The sequence below is a fragment of the Scaptodrosophila lebanonensis genome, unplaced genomic scaffold, assembly GCF_003285725.1.
Source record: "Scaptodrosophila lebanonensis strain 11010-0011.00,11010-0021.00 unplaced genomic scaffold, SlebRS2 tig00000024-arrow-pilon, whole genome shotgun sequence".
NCBI classification, from domain to species: Eukaryota; Metazoa; Arthropoda; class Insecta; order Diptera; family Drosophilidae; genus Scaptodrosophila; species Scaptodrosophila lebanonensis.
In genome coordinates, this window is record NW_022060538.1 from 21,028,918 (window position 1) to 21,050,867 (window position 21,950).

General features: G+C 40.5%; 1 protein-coding gene and 1 pseudogene across 1 annotated transcript; both read left to right on the forward strand.

Moving 5' to 3' along the window:
* The first annotated feature begins 8,930 nt into the window (after window positions 1-8,930).
* On the forward strand, window positions 8,931-9,392 carry LOC115621002 (annotated as a pseudogene).
* A 4,876-nt stretch (window positions 9,393-14,268) lies between these two features.
* Window positions 14,269-15,276, forward strand: LOC115621003 (rRNA 2'-O-methyltransferase fibrillarin). The gene has a single exon (XM_030514523.1). The coding sequence runs from the start codon at window positions 14,269-14,271 to the stop codon at window positions 15,274-15,276; it is 1,008 nt and encodes a 335-aa protein (XP_030370383.1).
* Window positions 15,277-21,950: the final 6,674 nt, after the last annotated feature.

The window sequence follows — 21,950 nt, forward strand, 5'->3', positions numbered from 1 at the left end:
AGAAAGTACTGCCACCTGCCAGCGACAGCTGATTGTGGAAAGCGAAAAGCTTACTTCTGATAGCTAGATATCAAGTAAACTAGTAGGTAACTAAATAAAACACTGACAGTAACATGTTGCCCTACAACAATACAAGTTTTCGTTTGAAATTTAAGTCTAAATGGACAATGAATTCAAGGTTATCACTTATTGAGTGAACCTCTGTTATGATAGCTAGATATCAAGTAAGCTACTAGGTAATTAAATAAAACACTGACAGTAACATGTTGCCCTACAATACAAGTTTTCGTTGGAAATTTAAGTCTAAATCGACAATGAATTCAAGGTTATCGGATGAAAACAATTGCTCTTATGTAATCACTTATTTAGTGAACGTCTGTTATAAGAATGAGTTTCAAGAAATTCATAATAGGTATAGGCAAGTATATAGTTGTGTCAGACCTATTGTCATTTCGCCAAGTTTATATTTTAACTGGAGGGTACAATCTGAGAAATGAAAGTTATAATATATTTTGGCCCCTTTCGATTCATTTCAATATAACTATTGGAAGACAAATGCAGATAATTTTAGAGCGAATTTTATTCTGACTTATACCTACTTGTATATACAAGTATCTCTTCACTCTCATAAGATATTGTTGAGAAACTATATGTAATTGTAATTATCAAATCAAATTGTTTCTGGCTTGCATGGTCTCTGAACATTATTAAGCAACATTATTATTTATTTATAAAATATAATACAGTTTATAGTCTGCTCAGCCCTGCTAAAGCCAAGCAGGTGGAGTTGTAAAACAAATTGGAAAACTAAGGATTGTTTGACAAAACGATTCTGTTTACCAACAGAGACATATTTCTTTACTTAATGTTTAGTTTGTTAAAAGTTAAATGTGTGGTTTTATTTTATTAAACATTAAGTGAATCATCGAAATATCACTCTTAGCAAGCCCAGAATAATCTGCGTTGGTGCAGCACTCCAGTAACCATTAATACATGCTCTCGTAAATTGGTATTTTTCTGGTTGCCCGCTGCTCGTGGCTTTGACTTTTTACAAAGTTTTCGTTTGACATTTTTTCATTTTACTTTTTTAATTTTTTTTTTTTGTATTAAAGTTTGCGTCGAGCGCCCACTACATTTGTTTATTGTCATTGTCAGCGTTATTTAAATGTTGACAGTTTGAAAATTTGTACGAATAAAAACGAAACGGGAAACTGTGCACAAACTTGGCAACTTTGTCTGCTGCTCTGGGCCGTCTGTCAGTTGGCCGTCCCATTCTGGCGGTCCGGCGAGCCTGTTGTTGCCCGCCTGCATATTTTTAACTTGATGTGTCCAACTGCCGCCGTCTGTTAACTTTCCGACTATGGCAGGCGTAGCGCTTCAGGCTTTACCGTAAAGTCCTTTAATGCTCTAATCAAATTGTGGCTTCTTTTTGTGTCGCTCGTAGCCGCCTCCCACTCATGGAAATCCCCATCCCCATCCTTATCCTCCTACCCAACAACAAACACTCTGCCTCAGCTGGCTATCCTTCGCCGTTCGATGTTCACGTTCCCCTGCCGTCTGAAGGTCTGCCGTCAGCCGTTTGTGTTGTTGCTGGCATCATTGTTTTGGTTTCATTGACGCGTTTATTAAAATTACCGTAGAGAAAGTTGCGCAACATCATCGCGGCATTTCATTTTTAATAATAGACAGCAGGCAGTCAGGACGGCGATGGTGGGGAACAGAACCCGGCAGGCAACGGGCAGCATGTTGAGGTAGTTTGTTGTCTGTTTACTTAACTTGTTTTGTGGGCAGTAAAAATATTCGCTTAAATTGCAGTTGATGTTTGTAGGGCTAATTTAATTTGGCGGTGCGGCAATGAAGACGGTTACAACAAATCACGTTTGCTTGAGTTTAACACAAAAAGTGAAATAAAACGTAAATTTGTACTCAGCCAGATAAAATGGCGTAGCATTCATTGTGTTTTCAAAGGAATCAGTTCGCACAAGAGACGGAAAGTCATTAATTGTAATCAACTCACTCTAGAGCTGGCATTTCTCAATTCTTTCAAATGATACATCAATTAGGGAGCCCTGTTTTCCCATGCACCTCAGCTGAGTCCTTACATATTGTGTTGAATAAACCTATAGAAACTGATACAGCAAGCATCAGTACCTTAATATTGGCTGCTTCCCTCCCCTCCCTTTCAAAATAATGCTGTTCGCGGAGTGGTATCTAATACCCTTTAGACTAGACTGATAATATTTACAACGAAAGCTGGTGATTGATCCACTAATCTGTTGTGTTGGAAATTTCATAAAAAAGTCAGTTTATATTTTAAATATGCAATAATTTAAATAAATAAACAAATAATTTTTAATTAATGAAAATTTATTCTACATATAAGCGCTGATTAAGCTGATTTTGAAGCATAAGCTATAAATAATAGAAATAGAATTTAAATACTGAGTGCTTATCTTCATACACGAGTGTCTGCCTAATAATTCGATATACAAATAATAATCGCCTATAGAAAAGCGATTTGTCACTTTAAATCGGGCTAGCTTTAACTCTTATTCTAATTCTTCAGACAATATAGTAGTTCGTACGCTACTGTCAGACATGTGAATACAAAATGGACGTGCAAAGTAGAACTACAAACAATTTGAAAATGTTCTTATTCTGTTCTTCCTGACATACGGTTTTGCTTATATTGGACAATAACTTGTGAGCAAGTTGTTGTAGCCAAAGCCTGGTTGATTTACTCAGCTCATCAATTCGACTTAGTTTGAAATTTAAATACCACTATACTTGTATTCCAACTATACTCGTCGTATGTATATCGGAAATATCTGCAAGGATGTGTTACAAAGCGAGCGGTTTTGACAAATTGACAGCAGTATTTTGGCAGTTATTATTCGAATGTCTTATAAACACTCACACACACTTACTCGTGTGTGCACAAATATGTATGAACATTAGCAGCTTTGCAATATCAATTTGCATAAGATTTGCATTGTGCTGCAACGTAAACATTGCGCATACGCCACGTGTACAAGACAGGCAAAGTGTAGCTCAAATGTTAAGTTCAGCAAAATGTACGCAGCAACATGTCGTAGCGGCATGGGGAAAATACCTAAGCACGCAAAAACACACACACACACACACACACACATACATGGAAAACGTCAATTGCAGTTGAGCTTGTAGCCTGAGCTAATTACTTAATGGCAATGTAATGTGCACGCATACATAATTAACAAACATTTCATTGACTGGCTTAAAGGACACTTATGTACATACATACATAAATGTTTAGCTGGCGAGGAGACACGCACACGCACACGCACACACGCCCACGCCCACACAGCAGAGAGCCACACACACGCATGGACGAAGTGTTTGTGCGTCTAAATCTAGGCGTTATGTGAATTTGAGTTGCCTTTTGAAATATTTACGAGCTTTGTGCGATCAAGTGCAGGCATTTGTTATTGTTTTCGTACGGCTTGATTTGCATAAATGCATAGTTTCACACAAACACACACACACACACACTTGCAATCACATACGACGCAGCTGTGCACACATGTATTTTTATTTATTTGCCATTTGTTCGTTGGCATGCCTCAACACGCTTCGAATTGGACTCGCTTGTTATGTTTTTTTTTTTTATTTCTTTGCCACGCTGTGGTTGCAACGTTGTCGTAGTGGTCGTGGTTGTCGCCATCGACGTAACCACACAGACACACACACACGCACGCACGCACACACGTCTCCCGCCTGCGCGCTCTTTGTACCGTGCCACACCAAAGTTGCAGTCCAACTGACAAACTAGCGGCTGCCAATATAGCTTGGCTGCTGCGACAACAACGATGACGTCGACGCGACGGAGCAGCATCAGAGCATCCTCAATGCCCCGAATCTGCTTGCGCTGCCGTTGGCGCTGACGTCGCTGCCAACGACTCTCTGCTCAGTTGCAACTCTTTGGCCAACAGTTTGTCTGGCTTTGCCGGCTGGCTGTTATGAACACCATGTGCTTTATGCTGTAGCTCGTATCCTTTCAGCATCGGCTGGAGCATCGATGTCAACTGTCAATAGGTGAGAGAGACACGAAGAGAGCGAGCGAGAGAGTGCGGGTTACGTACGCCAGAGCATTGGCTTAAGAGCGTGACAGCTTCGGGTGCTGCGAATGTTTTGGGCGCGTCTTTTGCAGCAGAGAGCGCCGTGCTCCACTTATGGGGTGTCGCTACTTGTCGCCTTGTGGCGCTGTTAATCAGTTAACAGATGCTGCTGCGGTTCGTTCCACAGTAAGTGGAGACTTTTTCGCAATTACAGGGTAGCTTAACATAGATGCCCGATGTTAGGCAGCTGAAAAGACTCTGGAATCAACATTGGGCTGCAATTGAACTCTTACACTTTGTTAAAGTAATACAAAAGATAAAATGAATGCATATTTTTACACAATTAAGCACAAATGCTTATAAATTTTGATAATTCTATATTTAATGTATGTAAAAAAAAAACGAATGGAGTTCGGAAATTAAACTACACTTACTTAAAATTAACATGACAATTCGAGTGGCAAACGCATTTATATTACTAGTTGGAGACTAGAGCCAAAAGAGTTTCAAAGGAAGTATTTTATTTTCTATAAACCAAATTATGAAAATACACAGCACCAATATTTCTATCAAAGGAACAGAATTGGAACATGTATGCATATGAAAAACTTAAACTGATAGATATCTAAGTTGTATTCGCTTGCGTTGCTTTCCATGTTTATCATGTCTCGCAAATCAAAAAAGTTACACTTTTCATCCGAAATAAATCGTGATGCTGTCCTAAGGTTTAGCATAAGAATACACTTCAACATAAACATCAGCTGGCAGTGGCAGTGGCAGCGGCTGAGAACTTGTGCAGCCAAGTGTGCAATTGCAAAATCCAGAGCTATTGTTGTGCTTCGTGGTAGTAGTAGTAGTAGTAGTCGGAGCAGCAGTAACTACTGACGTTGTTGTTGGCGTTACTCGAAAATCCTATTAGCCACATGCCTGTTTTCCGCATTTCAGGAGCAAGCAGACAAAACAAACCCGAAATGCACGCAACAAGCGGAAATGCAATATTTTGGCCACTAGAGATCGAAGAAATGCAGAAGCAGTAAAGGATAGTAGATGGAAGATAGAAAGACAGAGAGAGAGAGAGAGACAAATAGAGAAAGGGAGAAAGGGGAGACAGTAAATTCAGCTGCCAGCCAACTAATGCCAAGCCGCTTATACAAAAGGATTAGTGCAACTGCTCCCCAGCATTATTTTATTGATTCCGTTTAAAGTTGAGCTGAAAACCAGAATTATTCTGCTACATATCCCATGTAGTTGAGGGCAGGAGCCGTACCCGCTGCATTCTGCACTTATCATTCACTCAAGCGGCTGCTCCGTTGGCAGAAACAATAGCAGTTGTGCATCAGTTGCAGTGCTTGGCACCCGAAATCCCACGGCTAGACAGGACTGTGTTAGAACACTGTGCTTGTTTTTTTAAATCCACAGGATAACGTGGCATCAAAGTAATATAAAAACGATTTATTTCACAATTTCGCTTCGTTCTGCAGTTGCACGGATGCAATAATTTTGGCCATGGAATATCAACTGGCGTGGATTTCAATGAAACATTTCCGAGTTTAGTAAACTAGTCAGAGGACGCCAAATGCAGGTGACTCTGAAAAATGACAAAAGCCATTGACTCTGATAACTCTTAATGGCATGATGCTGCAAACGTAATTCCCAATTTTCAGAACAATTACCTTCCAAAGCATCGATGTTTTTGGATTCTTTTATGTATTGGCGATGCATGCTTCAGCTTCGGACATCTGGCAGATGAAGAAGATTCAAATGATACCATACAATTGCCTATGCAGAATATATGCTATTAGAAAAAGAAAATAATCCCAAATGCGTAGCGTCATCTCTTTTAAAAAGTCGAAATCTATTTTTTCGAGAACTGAAACATCATCCGACGACTGTTTTCCGATCCGGAACGTCTGTTTATTTCCATGTATAGCAGTCTTTCATTTTAAAAACTCCTCACATATTTTTCCTGCAAAAACGCAATTGTTTTTTATATGGAGGAAGGTATGGAAAAATTGGTTGGTATGTAATTGTATATAGTTCCATGTTTAGGGTCGTATCGGCTTTCTATATCATAAGTATCTCCGTTATTAATTAGAAAAATGTTCTTAAATCGAGACATCGCCGTTTTATCCTTCATCGATTTCTCATCCTTGACATAGATTGCCATCAAAATGTACTTCCAAACATACATATATCCCTACTTCAGAGCGCTCTTCCCGACTTTGGGGACCAGCTGGCCATAGCGAGATGCTTTGTTGTCTATTTTTATTGCATTATTTTTTCAGCTCGTTTTATTTAATAATTTTCTTTGCATTTGTCTAGGCGGATTTCTTATTTAATCAACTAATTACGAGCAGATTCAATTCGATGCAGCTCCATTAATTAATTTTGAGAGCTCGTGTGTAAATTTTAGCTTGTTAAAAATCAATAAAGCTTAACGCCCCTTAATGAGCGCTGATTATTAAATGGTGTGCAATTTTAAAAAGCCTCATCGACTGCCGCCCGAACATTTTGCATTTTATGGCAATGCAAATTGTCAGTTGTATCGTGTGCGCGGAAATGTGGGTGGGTCTGCGTTCATTTATGTTAAGCGCAATGCACAATGGCCGATTACGAGGGGCAAGTGTGAAGCTGATTGTGTGGTTAAAAAAAATACTTTAAATTTCAGTCTGTGGATTTTGAATTGTATTTGCGTTTAAATGCATTGCTTATACAGCAGATTTTGACATATTTATAGCCTGCAAGCTGCTCATCAATTAAATAATTTAAAATGTATTAAAATGCATATAGACAGTAACAATTATAGTTGCAGGTGACAAGTCTGGTAAATATCATTGCAAAATGTACAAATACGAGTACATACATACATGTGTGTGTGTGTGTGTGTGTGTAAAATATGGCCACAAATACTTGTAAGACGTCTGGGATCATATATTTTAGTTTGCACACGAAGCTTTCGCTGCAAAGTTTGTCCTCCTCCTAGTTGGCACAAGCTGGCACAGCACGTGAGTTTTTCCAGTTGCCGGCACATGACTCAAGATCTAATGGCAACCCTGCAGCCTGCAAGAGCTGCGAACTAGTTCGTTATCATCCAGCATGCTGTGAGTAGTGAACGATACCGTTTAAACTAGCTGCTTGCGATAGCGTATTTTGATGAAACTAAATGAATAATAGAGGCATTATAAAATAAACTAAAACATAAATATCACTTTTAATACAAATGCATGGCCGATTAATATTCTGTTCCCACCCTCTTCCTCACAACTCTGCTCTTCAACTAAAACATACTTTGTTGCCAAGGGCGTACGCAGCTTTTACCAAAGGGGGCCCCCCTGTAAACACCCTTGTTTGTTGCACCAGTCATTTCATGTATGTACATATGTATGTATGTATATGATATAAATGGTTAGCCAATTTTGATGAATCTTCAGATTGTCACTTAACAGATGGGTTATAAATTAGTTTAAGAGTCACTTACAATTGAGTTGGTTGACAATGAATCAGATTTGTAGAGCTAAGGTTATAATTTCCATTGTGCTGCAAGGCATCCACAAACCAATACCCACTCTTAGCCACCTGTATTTACCCAGACTGTGTCTTGTCGCACACGCGTGTCACATGTTTTGACTACAACAAATATTCTAAAAATTTTATGCCAATTTTAGCAGGAAGAACAAGAGAGAGGGCAGAGTCTGCTACTAAACTGCTTCTTGCCATTTTTGCATTTTACGGCGCAGCACCCAAAACTTTGTCGCCATTTGCTACAATATGCGCAAGTATTTTAAAAATGCATTCTCGTTTTTTTTTTTTTTGGCTCTTCCTTAGCCATGTGTGTGTGTTTGCATAAAAAAGTGGGGACATACGAGTATATGCACTTTTCTTTGGTACCAATGTGCCACGTAGAGGCGCTGCTTTTTCCGTTAGATTTGCGTTGCATTCAGGGTTTCTGATTGTTTAGGAAAATCAAACGAGTTGTACGTAAGAGCTGGTTATTATTATTCAAGTATTTACATTTATATTATAGAATTTATCCTCGCATTTTGTAACACACCTATAGTTCTATTTAAATACATATGTAACTATGTATGTGAAGCATTACATATAAATTACGCGTGCAATGATAATTACAAATTCTGTAGCCTAAAATAAACTTGAAACCATATGGCTTAGGAGAGTCCACATACGAGTTGAACATTCAGACAGGGTTACTGATCATGAATTTACTTATATATATGTATGTATATATATTTACACATGTCTTGTGTATCTTGTGTTCATACATACAAGTACATATGCTTTGTGGGGTCTGCCTTCTCTTCTTCTTCTAAGCTACTTGCTTGCAAAAATCAGGTGGCCCCATGCGCATACCACCAATGTATGAATATGTATGTAAATATGTTTGTAAGTATGATGCAACCATGCTGCAAAGAGGAAACTCTTTTCAGTTTGTTTACTTCACTAACAGTACAAATTAACTTTGCTTTGTCTTTAAAATTCCCTCAAGCTCCCAGTTTTGCATCTTCTTAGTCGATTGCAGGGTGGCAACGCCATTTCCAGTTTATTGTGTTACAGTACAAATTAACTTTGCTTTGTCTTTAGCATTCCATCAAGCTCCCAGTTTTGCATCTTCTTAGTCGATTGCAGGGTGGCAACGCCATTTTCAGTTTATTGTGTTATCGGCGATAAACGCGAAAACGAAACTCGATAAAACGTGAAGACATTTTGTCTGTTTCTTCTTTTCTATCGAACATTGGTGCTGACGGCGTATTCTTTGCGATCGGAAAATTATAATAAAGTAATTAAAACGTCAAATAATATTGAAGTTCTTACGAAATGGATGAATTTGTCGTGGAAAGCATTGAAGATAAGCGCATCGTTAACGGGCGCGCAGAATATTATCTGAAATGGAAGGGCTATCCGCGCAGCAAGAACACGTGGGAGCCGATCGAGAATGTCTATTGCACCGACTTGTTAGCCAGCTTCGAGAAACAGTTATTGCCGCCAGTGCCTACCGAGGATGAAGCTTCCGTCAATAATGATGGCGAAGATGGAAAGAAAAGTGGTTTTGAACGCGGACTAGTGCCATCAAAAATTATTGGCGCCGGAGTCATATCTGACTGTCTTATGTTTCTAATGAAATGGGAGGGCAGAGATCTTACCGAATTGGTTCCTGCTAAATTGGCAAACCAGTGTTGCCCGCAAGTTGTCATCAAATTTTACGAAGAGCGTTTGAATTGGTACTCGGAAGAAAATGGGAATGGCGCCGGAGATAATGACATTGCTGACATTGACTAATTGGGAGTGTTTGGTTAACAAAACAACACATGTCTATAACTAATGGCAAATGTATAAAAAGGAGAAAAATAAATATTGATCGCTTTTCCTACTTTTCGTTCTAATTGGAAATCGATATTGCGTTGGGTTATCCCAGGGCTGCACAGAATAAATATTGGTATTTTTGTAATCAGTTGATGAAATGAACAATTTAAAAAGCCCACAACTATTATAATTGTAAAACTAATTAATGAAAGCACTGCCTTTTTAGATTATCTTTAAAGTAATTTGTAGAGCTTTGAATTGCAGTTCTCTTTGTGAATATCAGATGAGTAGCTTTTCGTACTAATCGAACTTTAAAAATTTCTTCGGGTATTTGTTTCAATGCGTATGTATATTCAGTTTTGATAGATTTTTAACCAACAGAATTAACAGTATTTTTACTGTCCTAACTCTCTTTTGGGAATTTGTAGCCAACTAACATGGCTATTTATTTAATGATTTAATTTTTAAACATGTATGATAGCCATAAAAGGTTATAAATTAAGCTAAAATAATCCTTTAACATGGTTAACGAAAGGAAATCTGTATGTTTTTTGGAACATCTTGATAACATTTGCGAAGTTCGTCGTTCTCGATTGTTTCGTTAGAAAAGTCTGCGAGTTACTTTTAATAACGCAGATACATTGCCATTGTGCTTTAACTTAAGATGATCGTAGATGTAACTTTTCGCTTATATAGGTTTCAAAGGATGTTAGTTTCTCACAAAAGTTTCAAAAAGAGACTGTTAAAATTCAAAACCGTCTCTAAAGTACGATCATTAAATAATGATTTAAGTATTTAGCTCTTGCAATACATTGTTAACTAAGGAAAACCAGAATGATTGCTTTTTTGCGCATATTTTCCAGTTATTTTTATGAATCAGCTGTATTGAAGATACATACATACAAGTACATATGTATATGTACTTGCCGGACTGCCTGACGGATCTTGCATACTTTCGAGTACTTGTACATAGTTGGCCATGAAGTTAGTGCTTACGTTTCAAAGTCTTTGGCTTGCTGGTAATTAAAGACCACGGCTGTGCTGTCTGGCCAGCCCCCAACCTATCGCCAGAACATAAAGTTCATTATGGAAACTCCTTTTCTGTTTCTGTTTCTGTTTGTGTGTGGGAATAGCCAGTTCATAAAAGTTTCGTTTTCAATTCAGTTTCATATTTGACTCTTTCTCTGGTCGCTGTTTTTATGAACTGCCGCTGCCGGCTGGAGGACGACGCGCACAACTGACTTGCCACTGAACTTTGTAGCGCCTCCTCATTATGCAAAAGGCACTGGGCAGTTAAGGGTCGGGCAAGGGCACGGCTTGTCGGCCGCTCTTGGCAAGCAGCCGTGCCTAAAGTTGCCTCTTGCAACATTCTTAGGTTCTTGTCGTTCGCCAAAAAAAGAATACAAGTAAGAGCAAATAAATAAACATTGCAGCTAAAGTAACTACTGTAAACAGCAACAATAACAACTACAGCTACGTATTGCCTACAATGGAAATTATGCATTGTCGTTTGGGGCGCGCCCAAAAGTATGGTGCTATACCAGCAGGGGCAGGGGGATTGACAGGAGCAGCCAGAGTAGCCGAGGCAGCAGCAACATGGCAAGTTTATTAAAAATTGTAACTCGTCCTGCATTTTATTGTTGTTGCTGTTCTTCTTGACTTTTTGTTGCCACTTCTAAAATTTTTTCAGTTTGTTTGTTTGTTCGTTTATTTGTTCGGCTTGGCCGTCGTAACATGCACTTGAGTTTCATTTGGTTGTTTCGAAGTCCAGCAGGGTGGAATAGTAGCAGCAGGCACGGAACATTTGCAATGCTAGAAAGTGCATTAAAAAATTTAGCTGTTCGAAAAGTTTCTACTTTTTTGTTGTCGTTGTTTATTATTATGCACTGCCCCGACGAAGAAAACCACGTCGGAATGAAGTCGACCGGTTACTGTAGGGTTTGGTGTTTCGGTATTGTTTCTATTGTACCTGCAATTGAGCTGAAGGAGTGGAGAATTGAATTAGCTGATGAGGTATGTGCCGGAAGCTGATCATACAAATTAAACTGCCTGGGAAAGGAAAAAACTTGAAAATCAGCTATGAGCTATAGCCACAAAATGATCATTCAAATTAAAGTGCATTGCATATACCTATTTATTTATTTGTGAATTCATATTTCTAATTTTCCTAGAGCGACAAGAAAAATAAATAAAATGTATCTTATTTATTTATGCCAACAATCATTGACTGTCGACATAGGAAATATATAAAAATTATAAAAAGCATCTTATAAGCTAGAAAAGCCTAAGAAGGAGAAATCTTATCAAATTACAATAATATCTAATTAACGCCTCCCTTGCTCTTCGGCTAGCTGTGATTTAAATAATTCGATTAGCCTATTTAACCAATTTAAATTTCATTTATTTTTATTTTATTTTCATTTTCATACAAAATTTAGCTGATGTGAAAAATTATAACGGCTTCAATTTTACATTGTTAAGCACTTTTACAAACAAAAAGGACTCTCCTAACTGCACAAATTGATAAATAATAAGGGTTAAGCTTGATCTTTAATATAAAAAATAAAAATATATTAATACTGAGCCCCCTTGAACAGAGTTTTTTCAAAACGAACAGACTTCATTGTGTGGTCAGGCCATGCAGTTTATTTCTACTTCGCTCATATAATTGTGTTCTGGCTTATGAACATACACAGAAGAAGCAGTCGGCCTTAGTTATAAGTACTAAGTACTATATTAAATCGTTATACTATAGCAGGAGTATAGTATGCTATCTTTTTCACTTGCTATTCACATTGATTCTTACAATTATCAAGGCATACGCATACGCTTTCAACATGTTTAATTGCAAGTTTAATTTAATTACGGATTACAACTAATAAAACTTTTTCATTTCGCTGACTTGAGCTCTGAAGGAGCCAGCAGCACCCAGAGCCCCATCCAGCAGTGGCAGAAGGGACCCCGCAGTACAGCCAACCAGTCATTTGTGCAAACAAATGCATGGCAAAATCTTAATTAACCTCCGGGTGCGGAGCATAAACGAGCTCACACACACTTACATGCATACGTATGTATGTACTAGTATATAGATGTAGATGTGTATGTATTTATAGAGACGTCTATTACGCGCGCGTTTCAAATGTATGAAAACAAGCTGAGCAAATAAAACTATGTGCCCATGTGCCCAAGTGCGTATGTGTCCTGTCTGTCTAGCTGTCAGTCTATATATGAGTGTGTTTGTGTGTGTGTGTTTGTGTGTATGTGTGCTTGTATGTTGCGCACTTTATTCTAACTCAAAGACACACGAACTTCAACAAACCAGCTAACCAGCTAACCCACCATTTTACCAGCCTGCTCTCAGTCACACATACACACTCAGGGATAGACACACAAACATACTCTATACATACATACATATGTACATATCCATCGTTTTATAGAGCAATGGAAGGGACGCATTTGAGCCACACAAATTTGCGCTGCTCTGCTTGGGAATTACATTAAGCGTCGGGCATAATAAATTATTCCGTATGATATGATTCTGGTACATGATAAGCGTTTGTAATTTTAACTGTCAGTTAAATGAGTAAATTGCGGGAGTGTGGTGCACGGTGGTGCTGAAGTCGGTGGTTGTATGCAGGCGGACGAATGGAGTTTGCGATTTAGAATACTTAATATTTATCTTTTGTTTGAAACTTGAACATTTTGCGCGATGAGTGCGCGAGCTTGTAAATAAAAGCTGAGCGTCAATATTTGCACGCAGATAGGCACAAACATACACACATACACACACACATGAGTCGCACACACACACGCAGACACACGCAGACTCACAAAATTACAGCTCATTCGTGTCTGGCTGTGTGTTTTTGTGTGCGTGACTAGTACGTGACTATAATCAACACGACTTTGCTTTTGCCGTCGCTCATAATCTGCAACGACCTCGCCTGCCCCCCAAACTTTCCCAACTCCACCCACACACCGACGTTCCTTCAGTTGACCCCACACTCCATGCTATTTGCTTTGAAATTAAAAAAGTTTCGCTCAGTGCGCTTCGAAATCCACATCCCCGTCCCCGTCCCCCTCCCCATCCACACCCACACGCCCATTCACACCCTCATCGTAGTTGTCCTTGCCGTCGTCGTTAGATTTTCGCTTTGCCTCAGACTCAGCCTCTGATTTACATGTTAAATAATTTCATGCCGCTCCTTGCTGGCTCTGGAAAATGGTTTCAAAAGCGGCGCATAAAAGCCAAATATGAGCGTCTCCAGGAGACGGGCACGAAAAAAAGCACGACAGAAGTCCTTGTGTGTCATCGTATTTGCTCACATGCTCTCGTTTATTTGCGCCCTCAATCAACACTTCCTTAAAGCGAATTTTAATCGGTTGTGCAGTTCCAGGACGTGCAAAAATATAAAGACTAATAATGTGATACGATAGTCGTATGACATTTTCAATGATTTGCATGTGAGAAGGTAATATTCGCTACTAAAAGAAAATCCCTCACTGTTGAGGGTGCGCTTCGTCCTTTTATTATATAGCAGGCCATCCAAAATGGTTTCGAATAATGCCGATTAGAAGAACATTACAAAATACTCCACTCTTGATTCTAATGGTCCCACCATGAAATTATAGTTGCATTTACGAATTTCGTGAAAAATATATACAATCGTGATATTAGAGGGAAATAGCAAGAAAAGTTATTTAAAAAAAAAAAATATATCGAAATTGTTTGTTTTTTTCTAATTCCCCATTTGTCTGACTTATCTTTCTTATGAGTTTGTAGAGCTGTAACAACTCATAAATATTGTGAATACTTTAATGTAAGCATTTACTCGATAGTTCAGTTGCAATGACTGGCAAATCGGCCGCCGCGAAGCGCGCAAAGGGCGGCAAGGCTCGCAATGCCCGCAAGGATCCAGTGCTGGCAGCCGACAAAGCAACCACAGCTGCCAAATGTAAGCCAAAGACCAACGCAAATGCCACCAGCAAAGGTAAGAGCAACAATAACCCCAAGGGAAAGGGTAATGCCAAAGGCAAGGGTAATGCCAGTAACGGTGCCAGCGCTGGCAGCGGTGGTGCCAAGACTGCTGGCAAAAAAAACATTGTCGAGGTCGGGAACAATGCTCAAGCGCCGATCGCCATTGAGTCGCATTATCATCCGGGCGTCTATATGGCTCGCTACAAGAACGATGCCCTGCAGCTGGTGACGCGCAACTCGGTGCCCGGGGAAGTGGACTTTGGCGAACAGCTGTTCAGTGCTTCCGTGCGCGGCAAGACTGTCCAGTACCGCGGCTGGTCGCCGTTTCAAAGTAAGTTGGCCGCCACTGTGATGGGCGGCATGGGAAACCTATACATGCCCGTGGGCAGCAAGGTGCTGTGTCTGGGCGCTGGCCATGGGCAGGATGCCTCGCACATCGCCGATATTGTGGGTGAGTCCGGCTTGGTGTATGCTGTGGAAAGCAACGCTTGGGCCGGACGCGAGCTCACCTCCCTGGCCAGCAAGAGGCGCAACATTATACCCATCATAGACGACGCCTCGCTGCCCTACAAGTACCGCATGTTGGTGATGGAGCGCATTGATACCATCTATTCCAACATACCGGGTGTGAATCAGGTGCGCATGCTAATGCTGAATGCGCACCACTACCTCAAGGCCGGTGGCCACTTTCTGATGGTCCTGAAGAAGGACAGCACTCATCGCAGTGAGTCCGACGAAGTGGCCTATGCCAGCGAACTGGACAAGCTCAAGGCTGAGCGATTCAAGCCACTGGAGCAGATATCGCTGGAGCCATTCAAGCATGGCCATTCCATGATTGTGGGCACTCGCATGCCCGCCGATTATGGGGCTATCAAGTAGGGAGGGATCGAAATATATGCTGTTGTTGCTGTAGTTCTGTTGGCATTAAAGTGTTGATGGTGGTTAACAATAAAGTGGATATGACAAAGGCAGCCTTTTTGTAATTTTAATAATCGTCAGATCACTTTTCAGAGTTTCCAAGCGGTTGTGGATAATACACACTAGTTAGTAACAATACTAGCCATGGTAGTAGCTTTGTGGTTAAGTAGAAGAAGTTGTTGCTGGTGACTGATATGCTTATGATCATTAAATTACTTCTGCTATTGTTACTTTGTTTTTATTTTTAGGTGATCATGAGATGTTTTTCTATTATTCATTAGTTAATTAACGTTTCACAATGGAGATTCCCAGATAAGTATGCTCCTAACCATTAATGATCTTCCGTATTAATCTGCGACTTGTTTAAAAACTCTCTGTTGAATAAATTTATATTTCACCACTTCTGCTTAGAAGAACACAATTTTGCGTTACGACTAAGGATTGATACTTACCTTTAGAACATATCAGGTGATCATGCCTTGTATAGTTCAGAAAGAGGACTCAAAGCATCTGTTGAACTTGTTCGAACATAAACTGTCCCTTTAAGCTACGAGTATTGTGACAGATATGTCTTCATCCGCCAACTCAGCTCACTAAATGCTGCAGTTACAACAAGACTTAAAAAAAGCTTTATTACCCAATACCATCTGTTAGATTCTTTTAACGCCATGCCCTTACTGGCCCTTACTATAGTCTGTGCCCTTGAAGGCTTTTGCAATATAATCTGAGACTGTTTTGCGGTCACATATGAAATTCCTGTCTCTCTCAAATATATTATACAAGTATATGTGTGCACTCGTTTAAATGTTTATATGACAATTGAACCGAAAACACATGCTCTTAGGCTGCAGCATTTTTCATTTCTCAAACCTGCATTCACAAAAGCGCAGAACTTGCAGCTAAAAATGGTGGCGCGTAATAAAAAGCGAGAATCTAAAAATGGTGTGCATTTAAAATGCAGCCAAACAATGTGTGCTAGCAAATATTGTGCCCCAAAGGCAAATGGGCAAAGCGCGTTGAGGATTTGTAGTTGAAAGCAAATCAAAGCCGACGCAACACACACACTCGAATTGTAAACCAGAGGGGTGTGGAGGCAGGGTATTGGTTGTGTGGGTCAGATAGCATGTTCCATGGGGGGGCGGTGGGGCTACAAAACAACTTAAAATTTCATATAAAATTTGTAGCGTTGCTGATTGCGCGTGTTAAGCAGGGCTTCCTAGAACACACACACACATACTCGTACTCGTACCCGTACTAGACACAGGGACATGAAGACATGCATAGAAATGCACACGCAGACATAACGGGACAGCGCGTAAATCCAGTCACGCCCACACAAACATTCCACACTGGAGGCGTCACTTACCCGCACGATAACTGCCATGCTGCGAAAAATATTTTCCAGGAACTAAAACAAAGCACAGCGACGGGAAGAGGACTGAGGACTGAGGACCGGGGGCCGTGGAACCGTAGCGAATAACTAGTATGTGGAGGTAGAGGGTGTGGAACAACGCGATCTGGGTATAAAAACGAATGTGAAAAATCACAAATTCGCAAAAATCTTTAAATCCTACGGATTTATGCATTTTTACGTTGTATTTGCTGCCTGCAGCCTGCCCCTGCCCCTGCCCCCACATCCCCCTCGCTGGCTGGAGCATGTGGATTGTCTATCGTTTCGTCGTTGCCCCTCCCCCTCTCTATGGCTCTCCAGCCCTGGTATGTGTTTTTGTGATTGTAAAAATGCGGGCGACAGCGACGGCGTTTATGTGATTTCTGCAGTTTGCCAACAGCGCCTCAAGGTGTCACCGCACCGAACTGCAGCGAACTACACTGTAATGCGATGCGATTTCTGATTCGTTTTAGAGTGGTCCCCAAACTCGCATTTGTACATTTATTTTTACAAAGCATAGTGTCTTCAAAATGAATCTATTTCCCTACATCTGAAACACTTGAGGTAGCAGAGAACATTGGTGGCCCATCGAGTGGGTTAATTTTTGAAAACTCGGGTTTCAGTTCAGGTTTTGATCATTCATTGCCACTACACTGCAATGCGATGCGATTTCTGATTCGTTTTAGAGTGGTTCCTAAAGTCCCTATTTTTACAAAGCATAGTGTCTTCAAAATGAATCTATTTCCCTACATCTGAAACACTTGAGGTAGCAGAGAACATTGGTGGCCCATCGAGTGGGTTAATTTTTGAAAACTCAGCTTTCAGTTCAGGTTTTGATCATTCATTGCCACTACACTGCAATGCGATGCGATTTCTGATTCGTTTTAGAGTGGTTCCTAAAGTCCCTATTTTTACAAAGCATAGTGTCTTCAAAATGAATCTATTTCCCTACATCTGAAACACTTGAGGTAGCAGAGAACATTGGTGACCCATCGAGTGGGTTACTTGTAGTTTGAAAACTCGGGTTTCAGTTCAGGTTTTGATCATTCATTGCCACTACACTGCAATGCGATGCGATTTCTGATTCGTTTTAGAGTGATTCCTAAAGTCCCTATTTTTACAAAGCATAGTGTCTTCAAAATGAATCTATTTCCCTACATCTGAAACACTTGAGGTAGCAGAGAACATTGGTGACCCATCGAGTGGGTTACTTGTAGTTTGAAAACTCGGGTTTCAGTTCAGGTTTTGATCATTCATTGCCACTACACTGCAATGCGATGCGATTTCTGATTCGTTTTAGAGTGGTTCCTAAAGTCCCTATTTTAACGAAGCATAGTGTCTTCTTCTTCTGAAACACTTGAGGTAGCAGAGAACATTGGTGGCCCATCGAGTGGGTTATTTTTTGAAAACTCAGCTTTCAGTTCAGGTTTTGCCAATTAAGGACCTTCAAATTGATCATTCATTGCCACTAAGCATCAATTCTTCTAATTCATCCAAAAACCAATGATCGGCAAATCCAATTTGCTAGTTCTCTTTTCTCCCATTTGGGGTTAGAAATTTTCAAATTGCTTCCTTCTACTTTCTGGCATTGGTCTCATTATAGTGGAAGCTTAAATGATTATTGATTGAAATTGAGAAAAGGAAATGCTGGTATAAAAGAAATAGAGACAATAAATGCAGGATTTGTTAAAATTATTAAAATACTACAATCAATTTATATTGTATTATATTATATATACTATAATGAAACAACGATTTGATTTGTATTGAATAATTTAAAAAGGTTCAACAATTACCGGAATTTTGTATGCAGTTGAGCCATATTTTCTGCCAATATAGGAATTAAAATCTTCGTATTTGTGACTCTTAGTTCCGGAACATCCCCGACCCCATAAAGGATATATATTCTGAATCAGCGTGACGAGAGAAATCGATCTAGACAGGTCCTTCCGTCCGTCTGTCCGTCCGTCTGTCCGTCCGTTTGTCCGTCGGTCTGTCTTGAAGAATGCAAGTATCTCAGAAACTATACAAGTTGGCATCCAGATTCTCTTAGGTCCGAGAAAGAACGAGTTTATTTTATTTTTTGTAATTTCCCGGCTTGTCGGTCTTCTATCTTTTATTGCTATATGTTTTCATATGCACTTCTTTTTTGATAGGTCTAATAACGTATCTGACTACTCTCTGCTGTGAATCGGGGCATAGCTGGCCGTTTGGCAAATAAAATTCCCCCACCGTGTCGGATTCGTTATTAGATATTTTTGTCATTTTTATATGCTTTTTTATTTCTTTAGTTTTACTTAGTTTAAGTTCTCTATTGTATTGTACGGATTTTTTTTATGTACATCGACTGCATTTTTTGTCGATGAAAAATAAATAAATAAATAAAAACATTTGTTCATTTTAGCGTTTTGTGCTTTCAAGCACCAGCCTAATGCGTTTACTCTAATACGTGTACCAAACATTGATGACGCTGCTGTTGTTGTTGTTGCTGTTGCTGTTGCACTGTGCCTGCGCCTGTCTCTGTGTCTGTGACTGCCTCTGTGTCTGTCTCTGTGTCCGTGTCCGTCACTATCACAACGACGACAGCAGCGGCAACGGTGAGAACTGACTACTGAGTACGACTGGCCACACCCCCTCCTCCACGCCATTTTTATTCATACACATACCCATATATGTATGTATGAATGTGTGTGTGTGTGTGTGTATGTGTGTATAAGCCTTTCCACACTCCACGACAACAAAAAGTTCACACAATCGATTGCCGCTGCCTGCACAGTCGCTGCCACAACTGTCGGTTGCACCTCTGCTATGACTATTTGAGGCTGCCTTCGTTGCCAACATGCCGCTCTGCCCCCCTCCCCCCTCCCCCACCACCAGACACACCTCCTGCTGCTGCTGCTGTTATTGTTGTTGTTGTTGTTGTTTTTATGGCACGCTGCAAACTATCTGTCGCTTTTGTTTTACGATTCCTTTTGCGCTTGATGATCGTCGGCGTCGCTGCCATCGCATGGCCGTTGGCGCAATTCTGTTTCTGTTGTTGTTTCTGCTATTGTTGTTATTGTTGTTGTTGTTTTTGCTGCTGCACTTGTGTTTGTTTGTCGCCACACAGCGCTGCGTTTCATTGTCATCGTCGTCGTCGAGCTTCTTTTTTTCGCGTTTTATCCCGCACTGCCTGCAATCTCGGAGTAATATTTTATTTTCAATTCGCATTTAGTGCAGCCGTGGCAGCCGTGGCAACCGTGGCAGCACCATCTAAGGGGAATATAAATTGTATCTGACAATTGGCAATTGGCCTATCCGCCGCCCGTTTGCGCAACTGATAGACCGACGCCAACCTTAGCGCCAGCTCCAGCGCCAGAGCCAGCTCCATATTGAGACCAAACGCTAATGCAGGCAGGCAGGCAGGCAGGCAACCAGCAGCCAACGCCAGCCAGCCAGACAGACAGCCATACAGCCAGTGAGGCCGTTGGCTCGCCAATAAATTGTGGGCGCGTAGCCGCTTTCCCGACATTTTATGCTGAATCACGAATTACATTACAGACCCGACGTGGATTTGGCTTTGGCTCTGTTATTAAAAGGTTTTGGCCGGCCAATTGGATTGTCATCACATACGCAACTAGCAGGGCCTTTTCAGCAATTATTGCTGTACGGCCTGACAGCCGTCATTAAAATTTGCGGGCGCACGTTTAAAACCGGATTTTTTCACACTGGACATGTTTAATGCTGCTCCATCAATGACAAGAATTGTAAAATCGAAAGAGAAATGCAATCACAGCCAGCAGGCAGTGATAAATGTCAAATCATCTACGAGTGTCGCACTCATCTCCTCACCTCCTCATCGCCAGCAGTGGCAGCCATCCTCCGATGGAAGCTCATATGAGGCAATGGCAGTCGCCTTTGATGCGGTCAGGACATCGGGCACTTACAAGCTTGGTCTGAATTTTCGAATGCATTACACGGCAGATAGTGGAGCGCTTAAACAGACAAACAAACACTCTGCCGCACAAGTATTTTGACCAGTTGGGTTGGACTTTGAATAAATTGATATTTTCTAGCTAATTTTATTTCACTATTTAATGGTTCCGTTTTACATTCTTAAACAAAAGTATTTGCCAGAAATGTGTGAATTAGTGAGATTCAAAGACTTTCCAATTAGTTTCCAAATTATATGTGTTTAGTGTGCGCCTTTGAGGTATGCTACGATTTTTTAATGCCAAATATTTGAACACCCGCTGAAGAAAATTCGACTCTTGTTGTGGGGAAGAAAGTTTTTGGAGCTGATCATAAAATATTCTCAACCTGATTTGAGGCAAAATTCAGATTCTTTTATGTGCATATTTGGCAAATTAATGCGGTTTCACGGAACTGATAATAGTCAAGGGCGTTTTTTAAATGTTTTGATCAGATCATTTCAATACAAAAGTCTGCGTTTTTGAGATTCGAAATGCCTAAATATTATAATTTGCAGCATTAAATTAAATCAGGCTGGAGGTATCCCCACTTCCCTGCTTTAAATATGCAACAATTATTCCTTGATATATTTAGGAATTTCGTCTATAATTCTGATTAAGGAGTATACCCGTATAAGCTGGTGTCTACAAGTTTTTAAATTGTATTCATGTGCTTGTCAATATACTTTGATGGCCCAGTGTCCCGACAAAGCAGGAAAGCGCGGTGGCAAACAAAATTTTGTGCTGTCAACTAAATGTCAGAAAAATGGTTCGACTTGTCAATGGAGCGGGCGGGGGTGCGGACCAGGAATTTCCACGAGCACTCTACTCTGGTGTCCCCGGCACGCACACACTTGATCAATCATGCTCTGACGCTGATGACAAGTGCCCGTGCCCGTGCCAGTGCAGGCAGCGTCGTTGTATTTGTATTGATGACAACTACATGTCGCTTGACGGTTATGGAGCAGTACCTGGAAAGGATTCTGCATTGCAGCGCCGAAGGAGACAGCGCTTTTTGGAAACGCGTCGTCTTCTGTGTGCACTCCAGGCACATAGTATTTATAAACCGGTTTGCGAGACAGACGACAAACAAATGACTTGCCATTTGCCATGTCCGGGAGCAGCAATCGACAGCCATTAACGTCGTGGCAGCCAAAGGCAGTCCAAAGTAATGGCAAAAAATTATTGTAAAGCAAATGTTACGCAAAGACGCAAAGATGAAGAGAATCTGCGCAAAATCCAAACAAATGTTTGAGCTTTTAACTGGGATTATCGACGCGATATTTATGCGCATC

Excerpts from the sequence above, each read along its gene's own strand:
- LOC115621003 (XM_030514523.1), top strand. The coding sequence starts at position 14,269 with ATGACTGGCAAATCGGCCGCCGCGAAGCGCGCAAAGGGCGGCAAGGCT.